The following is a 19,752-nucleotide window of genomic DNA, read 5'->3' as shown; positions in this document are numbered from 1 at the left end:
TTTTTTGACCTTGTGTCAACATTAGTTAGAGTACTATAACTGCTGTGTGGGTGAGTTATAAAATTCTTCTCAATACTGTAAGAGTGAACTAATGAAAGGACAGCACATTACATGTATTGAAATTAAACCCTGCATTGTGTGCAACCCTATTAGTTTATATCTTGTCTCATCACACATACCATATAGGTGATATGTCATTGAAGAACCATACATTGCCGTCTGCTGAGCAGATGTGTGTTGAGTATACCATTGTTGCAGTAAAATTCTTCGATATTGTGCTGAAATAGGACTCTGATCTATATGACTTAACTCCCTACTTATTTGTGTATTGACCCAACAAAACCATCAGGAGATTTAAAAAAAAATTAAAGCAACCTAGGTTATTAGATGTTGTTCGCAAAATGAGTTACTTTGAGGTAGACCAAAATAAGCAGAAGGATTTTGTAAATTTGAAGCAAGATTAGTAAAGTCTAGAAATATATTTTGTTAGATCCAAACCTTATAATGGGGTATTAAGATAGCTAGGAGTGATGTTAAGAGACTTGATTGCCTGAACATGATGAAGCAGAAACCATTGAATATATTCAAGTCATAATTAGACAGTTTGCCGATTGACATGAGTGTTGAGGGTTTGTGAACACAGACAGGAAGGTGAAGTTAAGGCCACAATCAGATCAGGTGTGATTGGTAGCGTAGTTTCAATGAGGTGAATGGCCTATGCTTGCTGCAATTTCTTTGGATCTTATGCGTTATTGGGAACAATTTGGAAAGGTAATTAAAAATTTGAGAAAGAGAAAACCAATAGCATATTCAAATCCATTGCCAAAATAGTAGATTATATAAGTAGTGCTATGGGCTTTCAAAAGCACTAGAACTCTGTACCTTGACAAGTGTCAAGCTCATGACCTGGCGTGTCCCTCTTCCCACATTACCATCAAATCAGTGTGCTAACCCTGGTTCAATGAGGTGTGTTGATAAACCTGTCAGGAACAGCATTGATCTAAAAATACCTAAAATTTAAGCCACCAACTTTGTGAAGCTACAATGTAGGACTAACTTGGAATTAAGTCTTCTGTTTTGATATGTGGTAATGGCAAGACTTTGCCACCAGCCCTGGTCTATTGTAATTCTTTTGCTGCAGCCCAGGTGGTGTCTTGAAAGCTCTCTTTAAATGTACTTTTGGTCTTTGGCTAGCCCAACTTCTGTTATCTGACTGTGTCCATTCACCTGTCTCTCTAGCTAGGTATTTATCTCAAGGGAGAAGTATGCGTCTGGGCAGTCTCAGTTTTCTGTCTGTGATGTGCCTCTGACCAGTCCTGTATACCTCTTCTTGATGGGTGAATTTGTCGGTCCAAGTGATTTTATGTAGGCAACAGTGGTGAAAGACTTCGAATTCACATGATACTTTAAACCGAGGTGTAGTATCATTACTGAATCTTTGATCATTAAGATAGTGGAGTCACAATCAACCAGAAATTTAACTGGACTAGCCAGATAAATACTGTCTCTGCAAGAGGAGATTGATGCTGGATATTTGTGGCATATTTATCTTCTGACTCCCTGTGGTCTCTTAACATTTACAAAGTATAAAGCGCAAGTTGCAAGAGTGTGCTCAAATGCTTTCAACTTACTTGGATGCGCCCAGTTCCATCGACATTCATCATGGTTTCTTCAACAGTATCTCTTAAAACCACAATCTCCCCTACCTAGAAGATCTAGGCAGCAAGGACAGAGGGACTATTATCTGCAGGTTTCCTGGCAAGTAATTCTGATTTGAAAGTATATTGCTGAATCTTCAGTGTCTCAGTCGGCACCTGTAAGGAAAAATGACAAGTTAATATAACTTGTCTTTTCTCAGATATTTGTAGATTTAAATTCTTTCACAGTATGCGGGATTCACTAACGGGTCTAGTATTTATTGTCTATCCCTATTTGGCTTTGAGTATAGCACTACCTTGAGCCACCACAATTCATGTAGGAATAGTGCTCTTCAAAAAAAGAGTTCCAGGGTTTTGATCCAGAAACAGTAAAGGAACAGTGATATAATTCCAAGTCAAGATAGTGTGTGGCTTGGATGGGAATTTTCAGACTGTGCCATTTTCACATATCACCTGCCATTATCCTTCTAAGTGGTAGAGGTCGCAAGTTTAGAATTGCTGTCAATGGACTCAAGATGGAGTTATTGCAGTGCATTCATGTAGATTGTGCACACTCTTGCCACTTTGTTGGTGGCAGAAGCCAGTCATGTTGAAGGAGATGGATAGAGTCCCAGTCAAGGCTGTTTTCGTCCTGAATGGTGTCATGCTTCTCAGTGTTGATGGGGCTGCACTCAACCAAGCAAATGGAAAGAATTTATCATACTTCTGCTTTATGCCTTATAGATGCAGGATAGGTCTTTGGAGAGTTGAAGGATGAATACTTGCTGCATAATTCCTAGCCTTTGAACCGCTCTTGTAGCCACAGTGTTTCTGCGGCTGTTCCCCTTCTGTTTCTAGTCGATGGTAACCCCTAAGAAGTTGATTTTGAAATCTTGCGTGCTCATTTATTTTGAGGAAATCCATGTCTCCCCTTTTCCGTGTTGTTGTTGTGAAATGAGATGGCACTGAAAATATTGTTGATATATCATGCACTCACAATTCTTTCATAATAAATGCATTTAAATACTTATCCACCAGAGGTGTGCCAATATGGACTGAATACTCTCTTATGTCAATTAAATGTCATTATTTTATGTTTGTGCTGACTAATAATGAATAAGTGAAAGAAAATTGGATTTTGCATATGTGACAAGGAATAATTACATTGAATCAGCAATATGATAACTGTGGCACATTGACAACTGTATTACAACATCAGAGAGGAGTGAGGTTCCTTATCAGATTAGTTAATATCTTTAGGTTATGGGACACTTGACAATTAATACCAACAGGCCAGTCAGTCAAATCACAATATCCTAAAAATCATCATACAATTTTAAACCAGAATTAGAGAGCTAATGCTAGAATTATCAACTACCATTGTTATTATTCTGCTGAATTGTGTGAATTAGCTGAATGTCACCATAAATTATAATTGATAACAGCTTTTCCATATTCTTGTTTAAATTTCAAGTTTTTTGAGCATAACTATGTAGCTGAAAAGAGGAGGAGGGCAATATGACATGCTTGTTAGTCTATGCTTTAAGTTGGTGAATTTTCCTATTCTGTGGAGCAAATATTGGAACAATACAATGACCCACATGCACTGCTCTCATTTATTTTTGCAACAAGAGAATGAATGCATGAATGATGTTAGAAAGTTGTGGCCACCATTATGTTTGAGATAACTATTTGTCACTAGGAATAGACCAATTTTAGAACTTAAGGATGACTGGAATAGTCTCGCTTTTAAGCCTATACTCTCAACCTTTTATAACAATAGTAGGAATAGTGTTTGTGGATCACAACAGATCAAATGCTTATTAGGAGATGATGGCCTGATTAGTGAGCATGTGCTTAAACTGTTTCAGATATCCATCAAAACTATCAGGTTTTCAGTGCATGTACATGTGTACCACTGTTGAGTCCAAGTAAACGGCCCAATTATCTCTCTCCTTAAGAATGGATTAGATTCCACTATAGACTTTCTGCTTTGGCAGGCTGGTAAGGATTTCTCATTTCAGGTTGCTAGGGACATTGATTCACGACTCTGACATCATTCTTATTTCCTTTAACCCTCACCCCACCCATACCTTCCTTCAAATTCCCCATGTTTTCCTAATCCTCCCCATTTTTTCATCATGCTTTTTTAACCTTACCTTCTATCATACTCCATTCTCCATCAATAGGTGTCCATGTATCCTCGCTAGCCATTTATACCATATCCACTATGGGCAGATGCAAGATTCAAAAATCAAATAAAGTTGTCATATTCAAAGACACTGTTTTAAAAAAAAGCTTCCACAGAATTAAAAATATTTTAAATATTTTTTTTAAAATGTCTCTTCCAAATGGTCAATCCGTTGTGAAAACAAACAGACTTATTTATTTATTACAGATGCACATAATCCTTTAACAACCTGAAACCTATAAATCAAAGTTGTTCATACAACCATTCGCTAAAATAAGCAGTTCTTGATCTTTTGAAATACAGATAAGCATTCCTAATAGCCCCAGTTCTCAAAAATTAAATACTGAGAAATATACAAAATGTAATAAATTGAAATTAAAAGACAGATGACGTATTTTAAATAGCAGATGATATCTCATTTCCATTTCACAGTATGTTTCTTGTTACTCAGTAGAATGGGGCAGGTGCTTAGATTTGTTTGTTCTTTCCAGCAAAGCCTTTTTATTTGAGAAAGAGATTCTGGATATTGGAGAGTTTCACAGCACATTGTTCCATTGCTTTGAATGTATTGTGACACTTTCTCTCTGTTTGAAAAGCACTGTAATACACGGCAGCAATTTCAGTAGTGGCCAATATAATGGTCAACTGCTGATTATGCCTAAGAATTATACTCAGTCAAAAAAATGTCCAAAATGTTAACTCCCCTGCTCCTCGGATGCTGCCTGACTTGCTATGCTTTTTCAGTGTCACACTTTTCGACTCTGATCTCCATCATCTGCAGTCCTCATTTTCTCCCAAGAATTATACCAATTCAGCATTATCAGTTGAGCACAGTATGATGCCCTTGTGTTTATAGGAAGCTCCATATATTAATACACAGGGCTCTAATTTTCATAAACCTGAACAATATATAGATGCATTGCAATGTAATTAAGTTTCCCAGTTCATATGGAAAATTTGTCTTAAGCTACAAAATGTTATTCATCGACATTTTTAAAAACGGAGTTTTCAATCTGCTGAGAAAAAGGTAGTCTTTTCTAAAACAAAAGCACTCTCCTATTTTTTTTGTTGGTGTCAACATAAAAGAAACCACAAGTATTCCCAATTGTGGGCAATTTGTAGGTGACCAGTTAATATTGAAAAAAGATGCAATTACTGAAATTTTAATCAGACTTCAGTATCATTTAGAGCTCTGAGGATTTAATATGCAACTTATTGCTAAGTCTTTTGTGAGCCAGAAAAGAAATTCCTTAGTTTGAAGAGTTTACATTAGAATTGCTTCAATTCAGAAACCTGTTGGGAAATTTTGAAAATGTCATAATCAGAATGCAAAATTGTATCTCAAAACTGTCCAATTGTTCTGAAGTTTGAAAAAACTCAACAAAACCAACATTTTAAGGTAATCTGAAGCCTTCAAGGGAAGAGTGTCAGAAGGTAAATCAGTAAATACAATCATAATTCAGTGATAAGTATAGTCACAAATAGTGTACACAGGATAACTCGGACATTACGTTAAAATTCACCTTGAGACTCAAGTATGTCATCTGTTCATTAGTTATTTGTTTCACTGAGTAAAAGCATTAATGTCACTGACTTTTGTTTTTTTAAGCCACAATGTGACAACTTGATTACCTGACCGCATTGTGTTATGGCCATTTTAAAGGGATGATTTCATCATTGGCATTTTCAAAAGTTAATTTCAATGATGACAAAGACGAATGGTGCTACATTAGTGTATTGGAACATTCCACGGACCATCAAGTGAGCATTATTAAATAGTATATGACACTGAGTGACATAAGGTATTAAGTCTGATAACGTAGCTCCATCAAAGAGGTAGATTTTCACAGTGTCTTAAATGAGGAAAGTGAAGTAAGTTAAGAGCACAGAGGGATGTAGGGAGGAAATTGTGGAGCTTAGGGCTCAGGCGACCAATGACGGAGCAATTAACATCCAGATATTTCAGGATGCCAAAGTTAGAGGAGGCACAGGTATCACAGGGAATTTTGGGGGTGGAGGAGATGATAGATTCTCCATGAGGGACAAAGCCATGGAATAATTTGAAATGCAGGATGATGTTTTAAAATGAATTTGTTGCTTGACCATGAGCCAGTGTAGGACAGCTAGCATAACGCTGATTGGCACGCAGGTCTTAATGTGAATTAAATTTTGGATGATCTAATGTCTTATGGAGAGTAGAATGTGTAAACCAATCATGGGTTTGTTGGGATAGTCAAACCAAGAGTATTAAAGGTATCGAAGCTAGTTTCAGCAACAGATGTGTTGAGACAGGGATGATGTCAGGTGATGTTATGGAGTTGAAACTGGTTGATGGCTGGAATGTGAGGCCAGAATATCATCATGGGATCACTTGTGACAGCAAAGTTGTGAACAGACTGGTTTATTTCAAATTGTCACCTCAGGAAGTGATGCAAACAGTAATTCAGGAACAAAGATTGGGGACTGAAAGCAATGGCTTCCGATCTCCTAATGTTTAATTGGAGGAAAGAAAGAATTTAATGCCCTCCCCTAGCTGGCTTGGAAGTGGAGAGGAGCAGGTGGTTTTTAATTGGGCCAGAGGACAGAGAGTGTGACCCCTCAGCCTTCCCACTTATGTTCAGACATGTTCAGGCACAAAGGCTCACGACAAGCTTCTTGCCCCAAAGCCTAGCGACCCTTTCAGTAGGTGAGGATCCTATTCTTCCATTGTTGATATTCAACCAGAAGCAGGCAATGCAGTTGGAACATGGGAAGTAGCAGTATAATTTGGCAGTGCACACTTAATGGGCCAAAGGGCCTGTTCTCTACTGTATGATTCTTTGGTCCTAAGCCTGATCAGCACACATTCACTGCCTAATCAAGGGACCTGGCATTAGTGATGATTGGGTCTCACTCAATGTCACCCATGTCCTTCATGCCGTTATTGATGCCAGGGACCCGAGTTCGATTCCAGCCTCAGGTGACTGTCTGCGTGGAGTTTGCACATTCTCCTTGTGTGTGCGTGGGTTTCCTCTGGGTGCTTCGGTTCCTCCCACAGTCCAAAGATGTGCAATTCAGGTAAATTGGCCATGCTAAATTGCCCATAGTGATAGGTGCATTGGTAGGGAGTAGGGGAATGGCTCTGGGTGGTTTACTCTTTGGAGGGTTTGTGTGAACTTGTTGGGCCGAAGAACCTGTTTCTGCACTGTAGTGAATCTAATCTAATATAATCTAAATGTGTATGTAAAAAGGAGTCACGATAACCAGATTCTATCTGATTGCTGTATTTTTTCAATTTGTTTGATGTAGTTTTTCTGGCTATACTCTTATTGTTCTGCATTGTTAGATTTTTAAACAAAAGGAAACTTTTTTTTTCCCCCACAGGGTCTCTTTCCTGCAAGCTATATCCATCTGAAGGCTGCAGTTGTTAGTAACCGGGGGTGAGTACTCATTGAGGAATGGACAGTTGCATTATGATGCCAATCTACTACACAGTTAAAGGGAAAAAAAATCTACAAATCATTATCTGCAGAATTGCTCAAGCACCTTTTGTGAAAATCATCTTGTGTTTTTTTGTCCACTTCTATTAAAATTTCAAATCTTAGATTTTGGATGATCCAGAGAATTGGCGGTCTCCTAATGATGTAGTTAGTTCAGTAACTTTTCAGCTTTCCCATTATAATATTGAAACAAATGCTAATGACAAATAGCTTTAAATTGTTTAATTTTGCACACTTTGATATCAGGTTTTTTTTCCTTTTTGCCTGGCCATTTTAATTCTGACATTACGTCTTTGTGCCTAATATGCTTTCTCCCCCAAAACTTTTCAGATTTATTGTTTCACTTTGTTTTTCCTCTTCAGTTGTAATTTATGCTTCAGGACTGTGTATAACAAGGACTCCCAAATGATTAATGCTAAGATTCTATTATATTGGAGCATCTGCTGTTGAAGGGAAGTAAATTACCAAACTGTAATCCCTGACTTGCTCTTTAATATACTATAGTAGACCTTCCACAAAGGAAATTGTAATGACCATCATTGCACTTCAAAATTAGGAACTATGTGATCTGATGTTCATTTACTTCCTGAAAATTTTATGAATAGATACCGAACATAAATAAACATACATTTAAAGGAATATGTATAAAATTCAAGTGCTAATGGTTTATTTTAAACTTGAAGATTAGTAGACCTTTGTAAGCCAAATAGTGGCAGAACAGGTGCAATGGGACTAAATGCCACAGTCCTGTTCCTATCCAGGAGCAGCACTGAGAATACTTGTAACAAGGTGCCATTCCAGTGAGGTTTGAACGCAGGACTACAGTCTGTGTTAAACAATGGAAGCTGTGTCAACTGCACACTGCTAAACAATTATAGAAATGACAGATCAGAGGAAATCTCTGCAGTTCTGGCACAATAATGGTTAATAAAACAAATAGGAAGAAAAAGCTGAATAAGTATTACCATCCAAAATTGTGGCAGAGGCATGGGTGCAAAAGACAAACAAACCTGAAGTTCTTGCAACCATCCTAAACCAGATGTACACCTTTTGGCTAATTTGTTCTAACCTCCTCCTGGGATCTCCATCACTGCTGCCAGAGTTCACCCAGAATTCACTTCAGCTAACTGGCTGAGAGCACTCCAAACAGAAGTGTCTGAGGACCCTGGCAATATCTCAGCTGTAACATAGAGAACTTATTCTAGAGAACTAGCCATTCTTCCACTGAAGCTGTTTTAGCACAATCATAATACTCACTTATATCCAAAGCTATCCTTTCCATCATCTACAAGGCACAAATCAGAAGTGTGATGGAATACTGACTACATGCTTGAATGAGTGTTGCTTCAAAAAGGAAACTCAGAAAAGTGAACGTTATTGAAGATGACTTAAATGGCACACCTTGAACATTCACTCCCTTCACTATGAGCACGATGTGTTTACAGTCTGTAGCATCTGCAGGATGCTTTGCAGGAACTTGCTAATGCTTCAACTGCACCTCAAATATAGCAGCCTCTATTACCTAGAAGGGCAAGGGAAATAGATGTATGAATATTTCTCAGTCCTACTCCAACTAGCACAGCATTCTGACTTCAAATGTATAGTTATTCTTTCATCATTCTGTCACAAACCTGGAGGTATCTCCTGAGCAGTGCTGTGGGTGTATATGTACTATAGCAGTTCAAGAAGATGGTCACCTTCCTCAGCGTAATGTAGTCTTACCCCAAACATGAATTGAAAACCAAACTTCTTTCCTAAACCACTGGTCAACGTCTTTTCTTATATGTTGCACTTTAGGATGTTACATTGTTAAAAGAGCAGACATTTACAAGGAAAAATCAAACAAATGACAGCAAACTTGAATGTTTAATCATTTTGCTTTTACCCAGTCTTTCACTCAAATGAAACAAACTTTATTTCTTCAAACGTATAAGAAACTATGTTGTCTTTCGTACCCTGAACAAAAGACAAAAAGCAAAGTGAACACCGTCCCTTTAAGAGTTTTGTATCATTCCCATCCATTTTAGTATCCTGTTCCGACTCATCCTAAGTGGTCAGTGGAATCCTTTGAATATGCTCATCCAATTCCATGCTAAATAAGTAATTCTACCTGTTGTCCGTGGTTATATCAACATAGGGAGGAGAAAGTAGGGACCCATCCAGGCAAGTGTTCATAATTGTATTTACAATGGAAGAGTTTTAAATACAAGTGAGTTTCACTCCAAACCAGTAATGCTTATACTGTCATATCTGGTTGCTTACAGTTCTTGCCTTCATGTGAAAATTGAAAGATACCTGCATTTGTGCTAGTTCAGGAAGGCTCTTTAAATTGCACTCACTTGCATGAGTGGGGATAATTGAGCACATTTTAAAAGATTTTTCATATAAAACTAGTATGTAGCAATCATGTTAAGAAATTCTTCATGTGATTTTAAGGTCATGCTTAATGTTTTTAAGTCAGGTTACTTTGATGTGAATGATGGGCAACCTTATTAAAAATGCCTATTTTTGGCATTATACCATTTTTTAGATTCAATGAAACAGCACCGGCTTTCCATTCTAGTAGATATGAAGAAATATTTCTTTCTTGGGAAACAACAAAAAAAACAATATTTTGCTGTAAGATTACTATATTTTGTTCAGAGATTAGTTTGTACTTAATATTGTAAAGATTTCATATATTTTTCTCAAATATGAAATGGTGAAAAATTGAATTTTAGACACTGCCAAATTACAGAGATTGTACAACGTGCATTATCTTGCCATTGGAAGGTCAGAAGGAGAACTGTGTGACATTAACTTATTGTTACATGTGTTTATATATGTTTAGGAGAAGCTGGATTTGATACATTTGGGGAAAAAAGCTGGCATTTGGTGCCGTTGAGCTGAAAAATTGCATAGCAATAGTCTTTTGGGTTCTTAAGTGATAGATTGTCTCAGAATTTAGAAGGGACAGTTCCACTCAGATCTCCAGAAAATCCATGAGCAAAGATTTATCTCATTCCCACTCAATCCAAGTTTGGGAAAAAAGAAATTAACACTTGAAGACTAAGCAAAGAAGAGCATTTAACTTGAGCAAAGACCTACATCCAACTGGCCATCTACTGAATTAAGGGTTTTCTATTGTTCTTTGGTCCACAATAATGTGATATCATTGCCAAAAAAAAAGTTGTGAGAAAGTCACGTCATTCCCCTCATGGTTTTGACCCTTGATCCATTTAGCCTGTTTTCAAACCATGATATTTCTGTAGATCAGTGTCATGTCTATTCCATTTGTGAATGAACATGTTCATGATTTGATTGAAGGAAGTACAATTTAAGTTTGTTAGTTAATAAACCATTTTAAAAATCTCTAGCTATACATAAAATCTTAAGGGATGAGGATTCAATTTGTGGAAGTTAATTTTCACCATAAAAAAAGTTGCATTGCATTATTAAATTGTATTTACAGTTTCTAAGGTGTCAAAATAACTTTTCAAAATGAGCACTGGAATCATCTGCAACGTGCACAGTCACGGATTGCTGTGTGTCTCAATGCTTAGCTTGTTGTATATTGGCAGTGTTCTACTGATAGCTTTTGGGTTACGTTTTAATAATTTTTTGTTAAAATTTTGAAGGAAAAGCATCAAATGCAACAGATTGGCACCAACCAAATTACAGGAACATGAAAGAATGTTTTAGTTTAGCTAAATTGGTGGAAAGATTTAACTGGCAAATAAAGAAAACAATGGAAAATATTCAAGTTCAAGATTCCCACAGCACAGTGTCAGAACTTTCAAATATCTGATTAAAAAAATAGACTGCATCAGGGCAGTTCTGTTGGAAAAGGAATGAAAAGAAACCTTGAAGCCTGCTAGAAATTAAGGTTCAAATACAGTTGTGAGAACAAAGAGAGGAAGAGAAACAAGGGAGGGCATGATTAATAAAATAGCTTGTAGGCAATATAAATGTAACCAGTGAAGATTTATTTATCTTATTAACATATTTTTTAAAAAAGAAAATAACCAGCGAAGGAGTACATAGAGACACTGACCTTATGAGTAACAGTAGGTCATCAGCCCTTAAAACCTACTCCAACATTCAAAGAAGATTACGTCTGATCTGGTTCTTGCCTTAACCTCCTTTTCCTGTATCTCTGCATTCCCCCTCCACTTCCTCCCAGAACTGAAGCAACTTTGCTGGACCCAAAGAGTTAACTACTTTCTTTCCACAGATGCTGCCAGACCTGCTGAGTTTCTCCAACAATTTCTGTATTTGTTTATTTCAGATCTCCAGTTCTCTGTTTTACTATATATTTCTGTGGACACCGTGCATCAGCATGACTGTTTGTCTTTCCATCTATTTTTGTGTCATCTGGAAACTTGGTGATAGTGCATTTACTTCTGATTTCCAAGTTATTCTGACAAATTGTAAATTAATACCAAGCAGATGTTAACATTTTTGTCATAATTTTTCTGTTTTTCTTTCGAGAATCTTTGTGTTTAAAGACTGGATATTGCTCTTAATTGACTTTTAAAAGCAGGCTTGAAATCTGACTAAGTTTGTTGTTGCTCTATACTTATGGTAGTCTAAATTTATTTCAGGCCAGTAGGGTAATGACTACATAGCTGATGTTGTTTTCTTAATCCAATATCTGGTTTGCTTTAGATTGTCATTTATTTTTGAGAGGGTTAGAATTTGAAGTAAATTACAAAGTAACATACCATACAGTCCAGTGAGGGAGCAAATTACTGCACATGCTGGAATCTGTACTGAAAACAACAAATGCTGGAGATCACAGCAGTTCAGAGAGCATCCATGCAGAGAGAGCAAGCTAATGTTTTGAGTCTAGATGACTCTGATGAAGTCAATACAATCCAGTGCATTTGCCATACAGGTGCAAATCCATCTCATCATTCTTAATGTATTTTCCTCTACTCAGTAAAGAGGACAAAGAGGATCATTCTTGGTACAGCAAGTGGCCATTCATTGACCTAGAAATATTTGAGCATGTTAATACAATTTGAAGCAACTTAATTGACTCCAACACTTGCAAACCCAAAATCCATTGAAGGTTGCAATTTGTTTTCATAGCTTTGTTGTTTTTTTTTAATTTAAAAAAGCTTCTTTGTTTTCTATTGTTCTGTCAGTCATCCTATTTCTAAAACTATATGTCAAAATTTCATTCGTAATTATTGGCAGGAAGAATTTGCTTTTTCTAGAAAATGACAAATGCGTAAATCTTGCACTTTGGGATATTGTAGACTGGTAAGGTTTCTGTGTCTTGTTCTCTATGTGATAAGTCTTGATAGTGTCCTCATGAAGAGAAGGAGATAAAGCATTTTTGAATAGATAGTAGATAAATGTAACCTGTGATCAGTTTTGAGTTCCAATGATGAATTATGGCCGGATTTATGCTGTCGGCTTCTGAGTCCCAAGGTCGTATTGAAACGTGGATTAGATGGTCACATTTGGGAGAATTTTAACTGTGACATGTTGTTGACTATGATGTAACTTTGCATCACTTCCACCCTTTTGCTTGTTTCCCATATTATTCTAAATAAAAATTCAGATTTGGCGATGAGACAAACTTTTCTTTGGTGAAGTTGTCAGCTTCCAATGTTACAGCTACTGGTGGGCTATATTAAGAAAAAATCCTCAACATAAAAAGCGACTGTGCTTAACAGCCAAAACTCCTCTTCAAAATGCTAGGGTTCATCTTCTATGATGGCTTCTCTAAATGGCTGCATCTTGATTACCCTCTCTCTGCTGTTTGCTGTTGACATTGCTGTCTGTTTCTGACGACAAAGCTCCTTCTTCGTTTTACCTTGTACTCCAGCTCTCAAGATTGCAGGTATATTGAGTGTATGAGATTCATCAGTGCTCCAGCAATTGAACTGTGTGAAGAATGTAGGCAAAGAGATGAGAACACGTGACCATGGATTTCAGCCATGGCTAACCAGTGAGATTTTCAAACCTTCATTTGTCTACAATCAAAACTCTTGCAATGTAAGAACCCCAGTGTGATATACTCTTCACTCTTCTCTATGCCTAAGGCACTACTCCAATCAACTCCTCACCCCATCAGCTCCGGCACACCTTTATTGGTCCCAAGATTCCATACAAGCTACCTTTCTCCTACATCCCTTCTTTGTGCCCATCACCTTTACATCAACTTGCTTTGGATGCTATCAGATTCTTGTGCATTGCTGCCTATATCTTGATGAAATTTAATTATAAAACATTTTAAGCTAATAATTGTTCATTGCATACTTAAGTACTAGGAGTATAACACGCTACTGACTTAAGCTTGGAATTTTTTCTTCCATTGAAAAATTTAGATTCTGGCTCCTGCCAAACTTAGTAACCCCACAATCCATGTGTCTCCCTATCTGTGGGATCCAGAAAATCCTTTCATGCCACATTCCACTTAATGGAAACAGTCACTTATTATGATTTTCCCCAGGGTGGCCAGTTAATGGCCAGACCATGGACTCGCTGTCCAATTAAGGGCGGTGGTCTCAGTCTTGAAGGAACATCAGTCGTTTGCCTGCCTTCCAGATTGGAAGCAATAACAGGCAACAATGGAAGGTAAGTAAGGGAATGGGTACTTTAAAATGGAGTACTCTTACTTAAAAAGTGGCTTTTATGAAGGGCAGGGGTGGCTGATGGCATGGGAACTAATGGTTCTACAGTGGCTGCCCTCTTCCAATGCATAGCAAAGTCATTGTGCATGCCACAGTCTGAAACTGGTAAATTCTTCAGATTGACCATTGAAGGAGTGCAATATAGGTGTTCCATGAGTCACAACATAAAATAAAAACACTTATTCTAGTTACCAGGATGGCGAACTAAATACCTTATCTACCTAATCTTTAAACAACATTACTATTAACGCGGTTTCTTGATGAGCACAATAATGTGATTGTCATCACAACAAAACCTAATTAATGAAGATGGAATAAATGGATAACTTACCCAATCAATATAGAAATAAAAATGCTTATCTCTGTAAATATCCCTAAAGCGCACAAACATCTACAAACATTTCTTTAAGAAGAGGAAGAAAGAAACTGGTTTCTCCAAGGATTGGTTTTCTGGGGGAAAAAGAACATTTTAACTAATGGGTTGTTTTTGAAAGCAAAAGGATAACTGGTGGATGTTCTAGAGTCTGATATTCTGGCACAGGTAGTCAATCACTAATCATGCATGGTTAAAATCTGACAAACACAGATTGCTGAGAAAAAAACAGTTCAGATGTTTCTTCTCTCACTCTTTCAAAAGCACAAATAAGGTCTCCCCTGAAGTTAACGAGAGTTTTCTTTTCACATATAAGAATGGTCAACTGGACAGCTTGTTCTGAGCATGCTTTCCCAGCTCAGTTGGTTCTTCATGGTCTCTCCTCTAACTGAATCAGCTAAAAGAAACTTCACCAAGCCAGTTATAGTTCAAAAAACCGCCCAGAAGAGATCTGTAATGAAGTAGTTATTGCCAGTTATGTGATTTACAAGAAGCCTTGTTAAAATAAATTTCTAATGTTCACTGAACTTTAAGTGGATCTCCTTTAAAGAAACCACTGCAGGTGTTTCTACAAAACTTGAAATAAATCCATTTTCCACAATGCTTTAAAATTTAAGTCCTTTCAAATATTAAATGCAGAGTGCTTTTGCAGCAGTTTGTACCAAAAGCTTTTGGGTATTCTTCATACTGATAGCAACTTGTAATAAATTTCAATTGAATGTTCTGGGACCTCTGCGCTTTGTCATTTTTATAAATGTCTTGGATAATGAAGTGCAAGGGTGGGTTAGTAGGTTTGCCGATGATACGAAGGTGAGTGTAGTTGTGGATAGTATTGAGGGTGTTGTAGGTTACAATGGGACATTGACAGGATGCAGAGCTGGGCTGAGAAGTGACAAATGGAGTTCAATCTGGAAAAGTGTGACGTGATTCATTTTGAACATCAAATTTGAATGCAGATTACAGGGTTAAAGGCAGGATTCTTGGCAGTGTGGGGGAACAGAGAGATCTTGGTTTCCAAGTCTATAGATCCCTCAAAGTTGCCACCAAGTCAATAAGGTTGTTAAGAAGGTGTATGGTGTGTTGGCTTTCATTAACAGGGGTATTGAGTTTGAGACCAATAAGGATATGCTGCAGCTCTACAGAGCCCTGGTTAGACCACACTTGGAATATTGTGTTCAGTTCTGCTGGCCTCATTATAGGAAGGCTGTGGAAACTTTGGAGAGTTGCAGAGGAGATTTACCAGGATGTTATCTAGACTAGTGGGCATGTATTATGAAGAAAAGTTGAGGGAATTTGGGCTTTTCTCATTAGAGCAAAAAAGGTTGAGAGGTGACTTGATAGAGGTGTACAAGATGATGCCAGACACTTTTTCCCAGGGTGGAAATGGCTATCATGAGGAGATATAATTTAAAGGTGATTGGAGGGAGGGTTAGGGGAGATGTCAGAGTTAGGTTCTTTACACAGAGCGCGGTGGGTGTGTGGAATGCGCTGCCACCAGTGGCTTTAGAGTCAGATACATTAAGGACATTTAAGGGACCCTTGAATAGGCAAATTGATGTTAGTAAAATGTAGGGTATATAGGTGAATTTGATCTTAGAGTAGGATAAAAGGTGAGCACAACGCTGAGTGTCGAAGGGCCTGTACTGTACTGTTCTATGTTACTTGAAGTTTAATCAAATAGCCAAATACCCATTGTATTAATAGCTATGGTGTCTATTCAAAGGTGTTAGTACCGCATTACAGGTATCCTCCACTTTGCGAACGTTCTCTTTATGCCAGTTCACTTTTACATAAGACCTACTTTAGTACCTGTTTCGCTAAGAAGTTTGCACAGCGAGAGTGGCATTGCCAAGCGCCTTCCCAGGGAATTATCCTCAATATCAAGTTGCCATAGCTTTGAACTGTGTCTGTGAGCATCTGTGCTTTATCTGAATTTATTTTGTGCATCTGTTAGCAAGATGTATCCTGTGCTTCCCACCACCCCAACCCCCAATGGCCTTTACTATATGTTAGTGTTAGTTTAGGTTTTATGTGTTATTTGATATGATTTGGTAGGTTATTTTTTGGGTCTGGGAATGCTGAAAAATTTCTCTTATATAAATTAATGGTAATTGCTTCTTCGCTTTACACCATTTGAGCTTTCGAACAGTTTCATAGGAACGCTGTATTTTTGGATAGCGGGGGACACCTGTAGTATGGCATAATCAGTGCAATATAACTTCACTATTACGAACACTATTTCATTTTAAACAAAACCCCAGTTTTTGACAAATCCCACAAGAACAAATAGTTATGCAAGCTTTACATGGACATACCGATATAGAACTGAGGATATTTGCAATGCAACCAATTCTGATGTGAATCATGTGTAATGCTGCTGGATGGTGTGTTGCATGCAAAGCTGAGAACTTCCAAGACATTATCTGGATCTGTAGAGCTTTTGCTGTGATTCATAGGTTTCAAGAAGCTTGCTTTCAAATAAGCATGAATAAATATGAAGCAATCTGTACACTACCTTGTTTAGAAAGTTTAAATTACATTCAGTACAAATTGATCATTCTTTGATGTGCTTCGTTCCCAACATGGCACTAAATGATTTCTTCAGAAACATATTTTTTGCTGCAAAAGCTGATGTACAGTGGACTGAGAGTGAAACCCTAATTCAAAATTATTCAAATATACATACTCAGTGAATAGCACTGCTGCTTTATAGCACCATGGATACCAGTTTGATTCCAGCCTTAGATGACTGTCTAGGTGGATTTTGCATGTTCTCCATGCCTCTTCACAGATTTCCTTTGAGTGCTCCTGTTTCCTCCCACGGTCTAAACATATGCAGGTTTGGTGGATTGGCCACGCTAAATGGCCTGTAGTATTCTGGAAAGTGCAGACGAGATGATTAGCCATAAGAAAGTGCAGGAATACAGGGATAGGGTAGGGGGTTGGGTCTGTTCAAATTGATGGCCCTTTAATTGTGCTAGAAGAGGAAAGGAATAGTTTGCCATGCACCTGAGGTGACATACAATAAAGTGGGCACCATAAAGTTCTAGCATCAGCGTGTTCTGAAATGTCATTATATACCTCTGGAGCAGGTGGGACTTGAACCTGGGTCTCCTCATTTAGGGGTAGGAGTGTTACCATTATGCCACAAGAGGACTGCACAGTCAGGTTTCCTTTTTTTTCCAATTTATTTAACTATTTTTCTAATCAACCTATTCAGACATGTAATTACACACCTCCTGGAGCAGGTGGGACTTGAACCTAGGCCTTCTGGTCCGGGGGTAAGAAACTACCATTGCGCCTCAACAGGGCCTTCAAATTTCCTCAGATACAAGGATTAATCAGTTGCACATATGTTTATTAGAGCACCTCAACAGGCTTGAATGTTGGCGGCACATTTTTAAGGTGAACAGAGATAGATTTTAAAAGAGACATGAGAGGCATATTTATTACATAGAGGGTGGTTCACATGTGTAATGAACATCCTGAGGCAGTGGTGAATGCGGGTACAATTACAATGTTTAAAAGACATTTGAATAGATACATGAATAGGAAAGGTCTGGAGGGATATGGGCCAGGAATAGGCAGGTGGGTCTAGTTTAGTTTGGGATTATGTTTGGCATGGATTGGTTGGACTGAAGGGTTTGTTTCAGTGCTATATGACTCTTGACTCTAAGTAAGAGATATCTGTTATGTTCAGGTAGTGGAAGACCACAGGCAAATATCTCTGCACTTTTTTTGCTCAATTCCCAACAATTGTTACAATGTCTTCACTCTGTATAGTTATACTTGCCTCAGATATTACATTCCATTCCCCAGGTATGTGACTGGCTACCTGGTGGCACAGGCTACCTTTTGAGGAAACAAACAGAGAATACTGACGAAACTCATGATCTGGCAGCATCTGTTGAGAGAGAAACAGAATGTTAACATTGAGTCCAAAATGACTGTTCTTCAGAACACTGTCCTTTTGAGGAGCTGGCTGCTCACTCCCCTGATAGTTTAAATAGTCCAATAATGGTTTAAAGCTGTTTTCAGACATGCATCATCATTGAACAGTTAATTGGACTATCAAAGATGTGCTTTTGAATCCCTGAACATTCCAGAGTGTCTATGCAATATTTATATATGTTATTATATACCTCTGGAGTAGGTAGGACTTGAACCTGGGTCTCCTCATTTAGGGATAGGAGTGTTACCATTATGCCACAAGAGGACTGCACAGTCAAGTTTCCTTTTTTTCCCCAATTTACTTAACATATTTTTCTAATCAACCTATTCAGACTTATCTGGCTTGCCTCCAAGGCCATAGTTGTAAGCTGTATCCTACAAAATATGATGTAAATAAAGGGGTGCAGCTTAAAAGGGTATATCTTAAGGAAGGCTGTATGTTATCAGAGGATGATGTGGAAAAAGAAGAGGCTAAGAGAATCAGAATCAGAAGCTAATGAAAAGGTGATCAGTTCAGGGCATGGCTGAAATCTGGTGATGATGTCCATACATGATTCTAATGTCAACAGGGATTTCCTAAAGCAACCTGAGCAACCATGAGGAGTTTACAGTACAACACATGGAAGGCAAGGAAACTAGCTTGCCCTTGAAGTGGAGGATATCCAGTGAACCATCCTTCATATTCCTAACATTACAGAAGCATGGAGTATAGTTCGTCTCAGCTGGGACTGGAAGAACCTTATTTAGCCTTTTAGGAGGTATCATAATCCTGTCCTGATAAACTAATGAATATTGAAAACCAACTGAGTAGATAGTATATGTATTTACAATATCAATTCAAAATTCCAATTCCAGTTAACCATTAACATTTAGTAGTCACAATAATGAGACAACCTTGTGCTCCCTGTGTTGGTAGGCTGCTTACCTCTCTACTTGTGTGCCTATGAGGAAAGTATTAGCCAGCTTTGGTGACCCATAAGAGTCCTGCCTGTGGTTGTTCTGCTTGCCTGTCTTCAGGGGCAGTCACTGGGACTCCTGTTGCTGGCTCACTTAAGGAAAGCCATGCAAGATGTGTGTCAGAAGCTGCCCAGTATCCTCCACTTTCTCCTCAGCCCTGGGTACATTTTCAGGCAGCCAAGTGAAAGTCAGCTCAGTTGCCAACCCAGGCAATATGTCACCAGCACAAATGACCAGCTTTGCAGAAGTAGCTCCACATATCGCCCATGGAGAATAATACTCATGTTGTGAACAGACTGGTTCAGAGTAGTTAATGTACCTCATACCTGTGCAGAGTTTTATGCTGATGCAGCAGCAAATAATGTATGCAGGATGTTGCTCTTCAGAAGGTTGGTCATTCTCTCCTAGAAAAAGCTTATGTACTCAAGTATCTTGAGACACGAATGAGATCATTTGTGCACTGGACTCCACTACTTACAAAGAATGAGCTTGCAATACCTCTGGAAATTCCTTCAGACGTGCACATATCTGCTGTAGC

General features: G+C 38.0%; 1 protein-coding gene across 4 annotated transcripts in view; it reads left to right on the top strand.

Moving 5' to 3' along the window:
- The window catches only part of dock3 (dedicator of cytokinesis 3), an 889,649-nt gene that overhangs the window by 169,650 nt on the left and 700,247 nt on the right, over positions 1–19,752 (top strand). For all 4 annotated transcript variants that reach the window (XM_072582733.1, XM_072582732.1, XM_072582735.1 and 1 more), the window contains exon 4: positions 7,192–7,247. In XM_072582733.1, the coding sequence (XP_072438834.1) occupies positions 7,192–7,247 (56 nt within the window). The remainder of the gene's footprint in view (positions 1–7,191; positions 7,248–19,752) is intronic.

Source organism: Chiloscyllium punctatum, chromosome 12, assembly GCF_047496795.1.
Source record: "Chiloscyllium punctatum isolate Juve2018m chromosome 12, sChiPun1.3, whole genome shotgun sequence".
In the NCBI taxonomy this organism is placed as follows: domain Eukaryota; kingdom Metazoa; phylum Chordata; class Chondrichthyes; order Orectolobiformes; family Hemiscylliidae; genus Chiloscyllium; species Chiloscyllium punctatum.
This window is presented reverse-complemented; position numbering and strand designations above follow the sequence as displayed.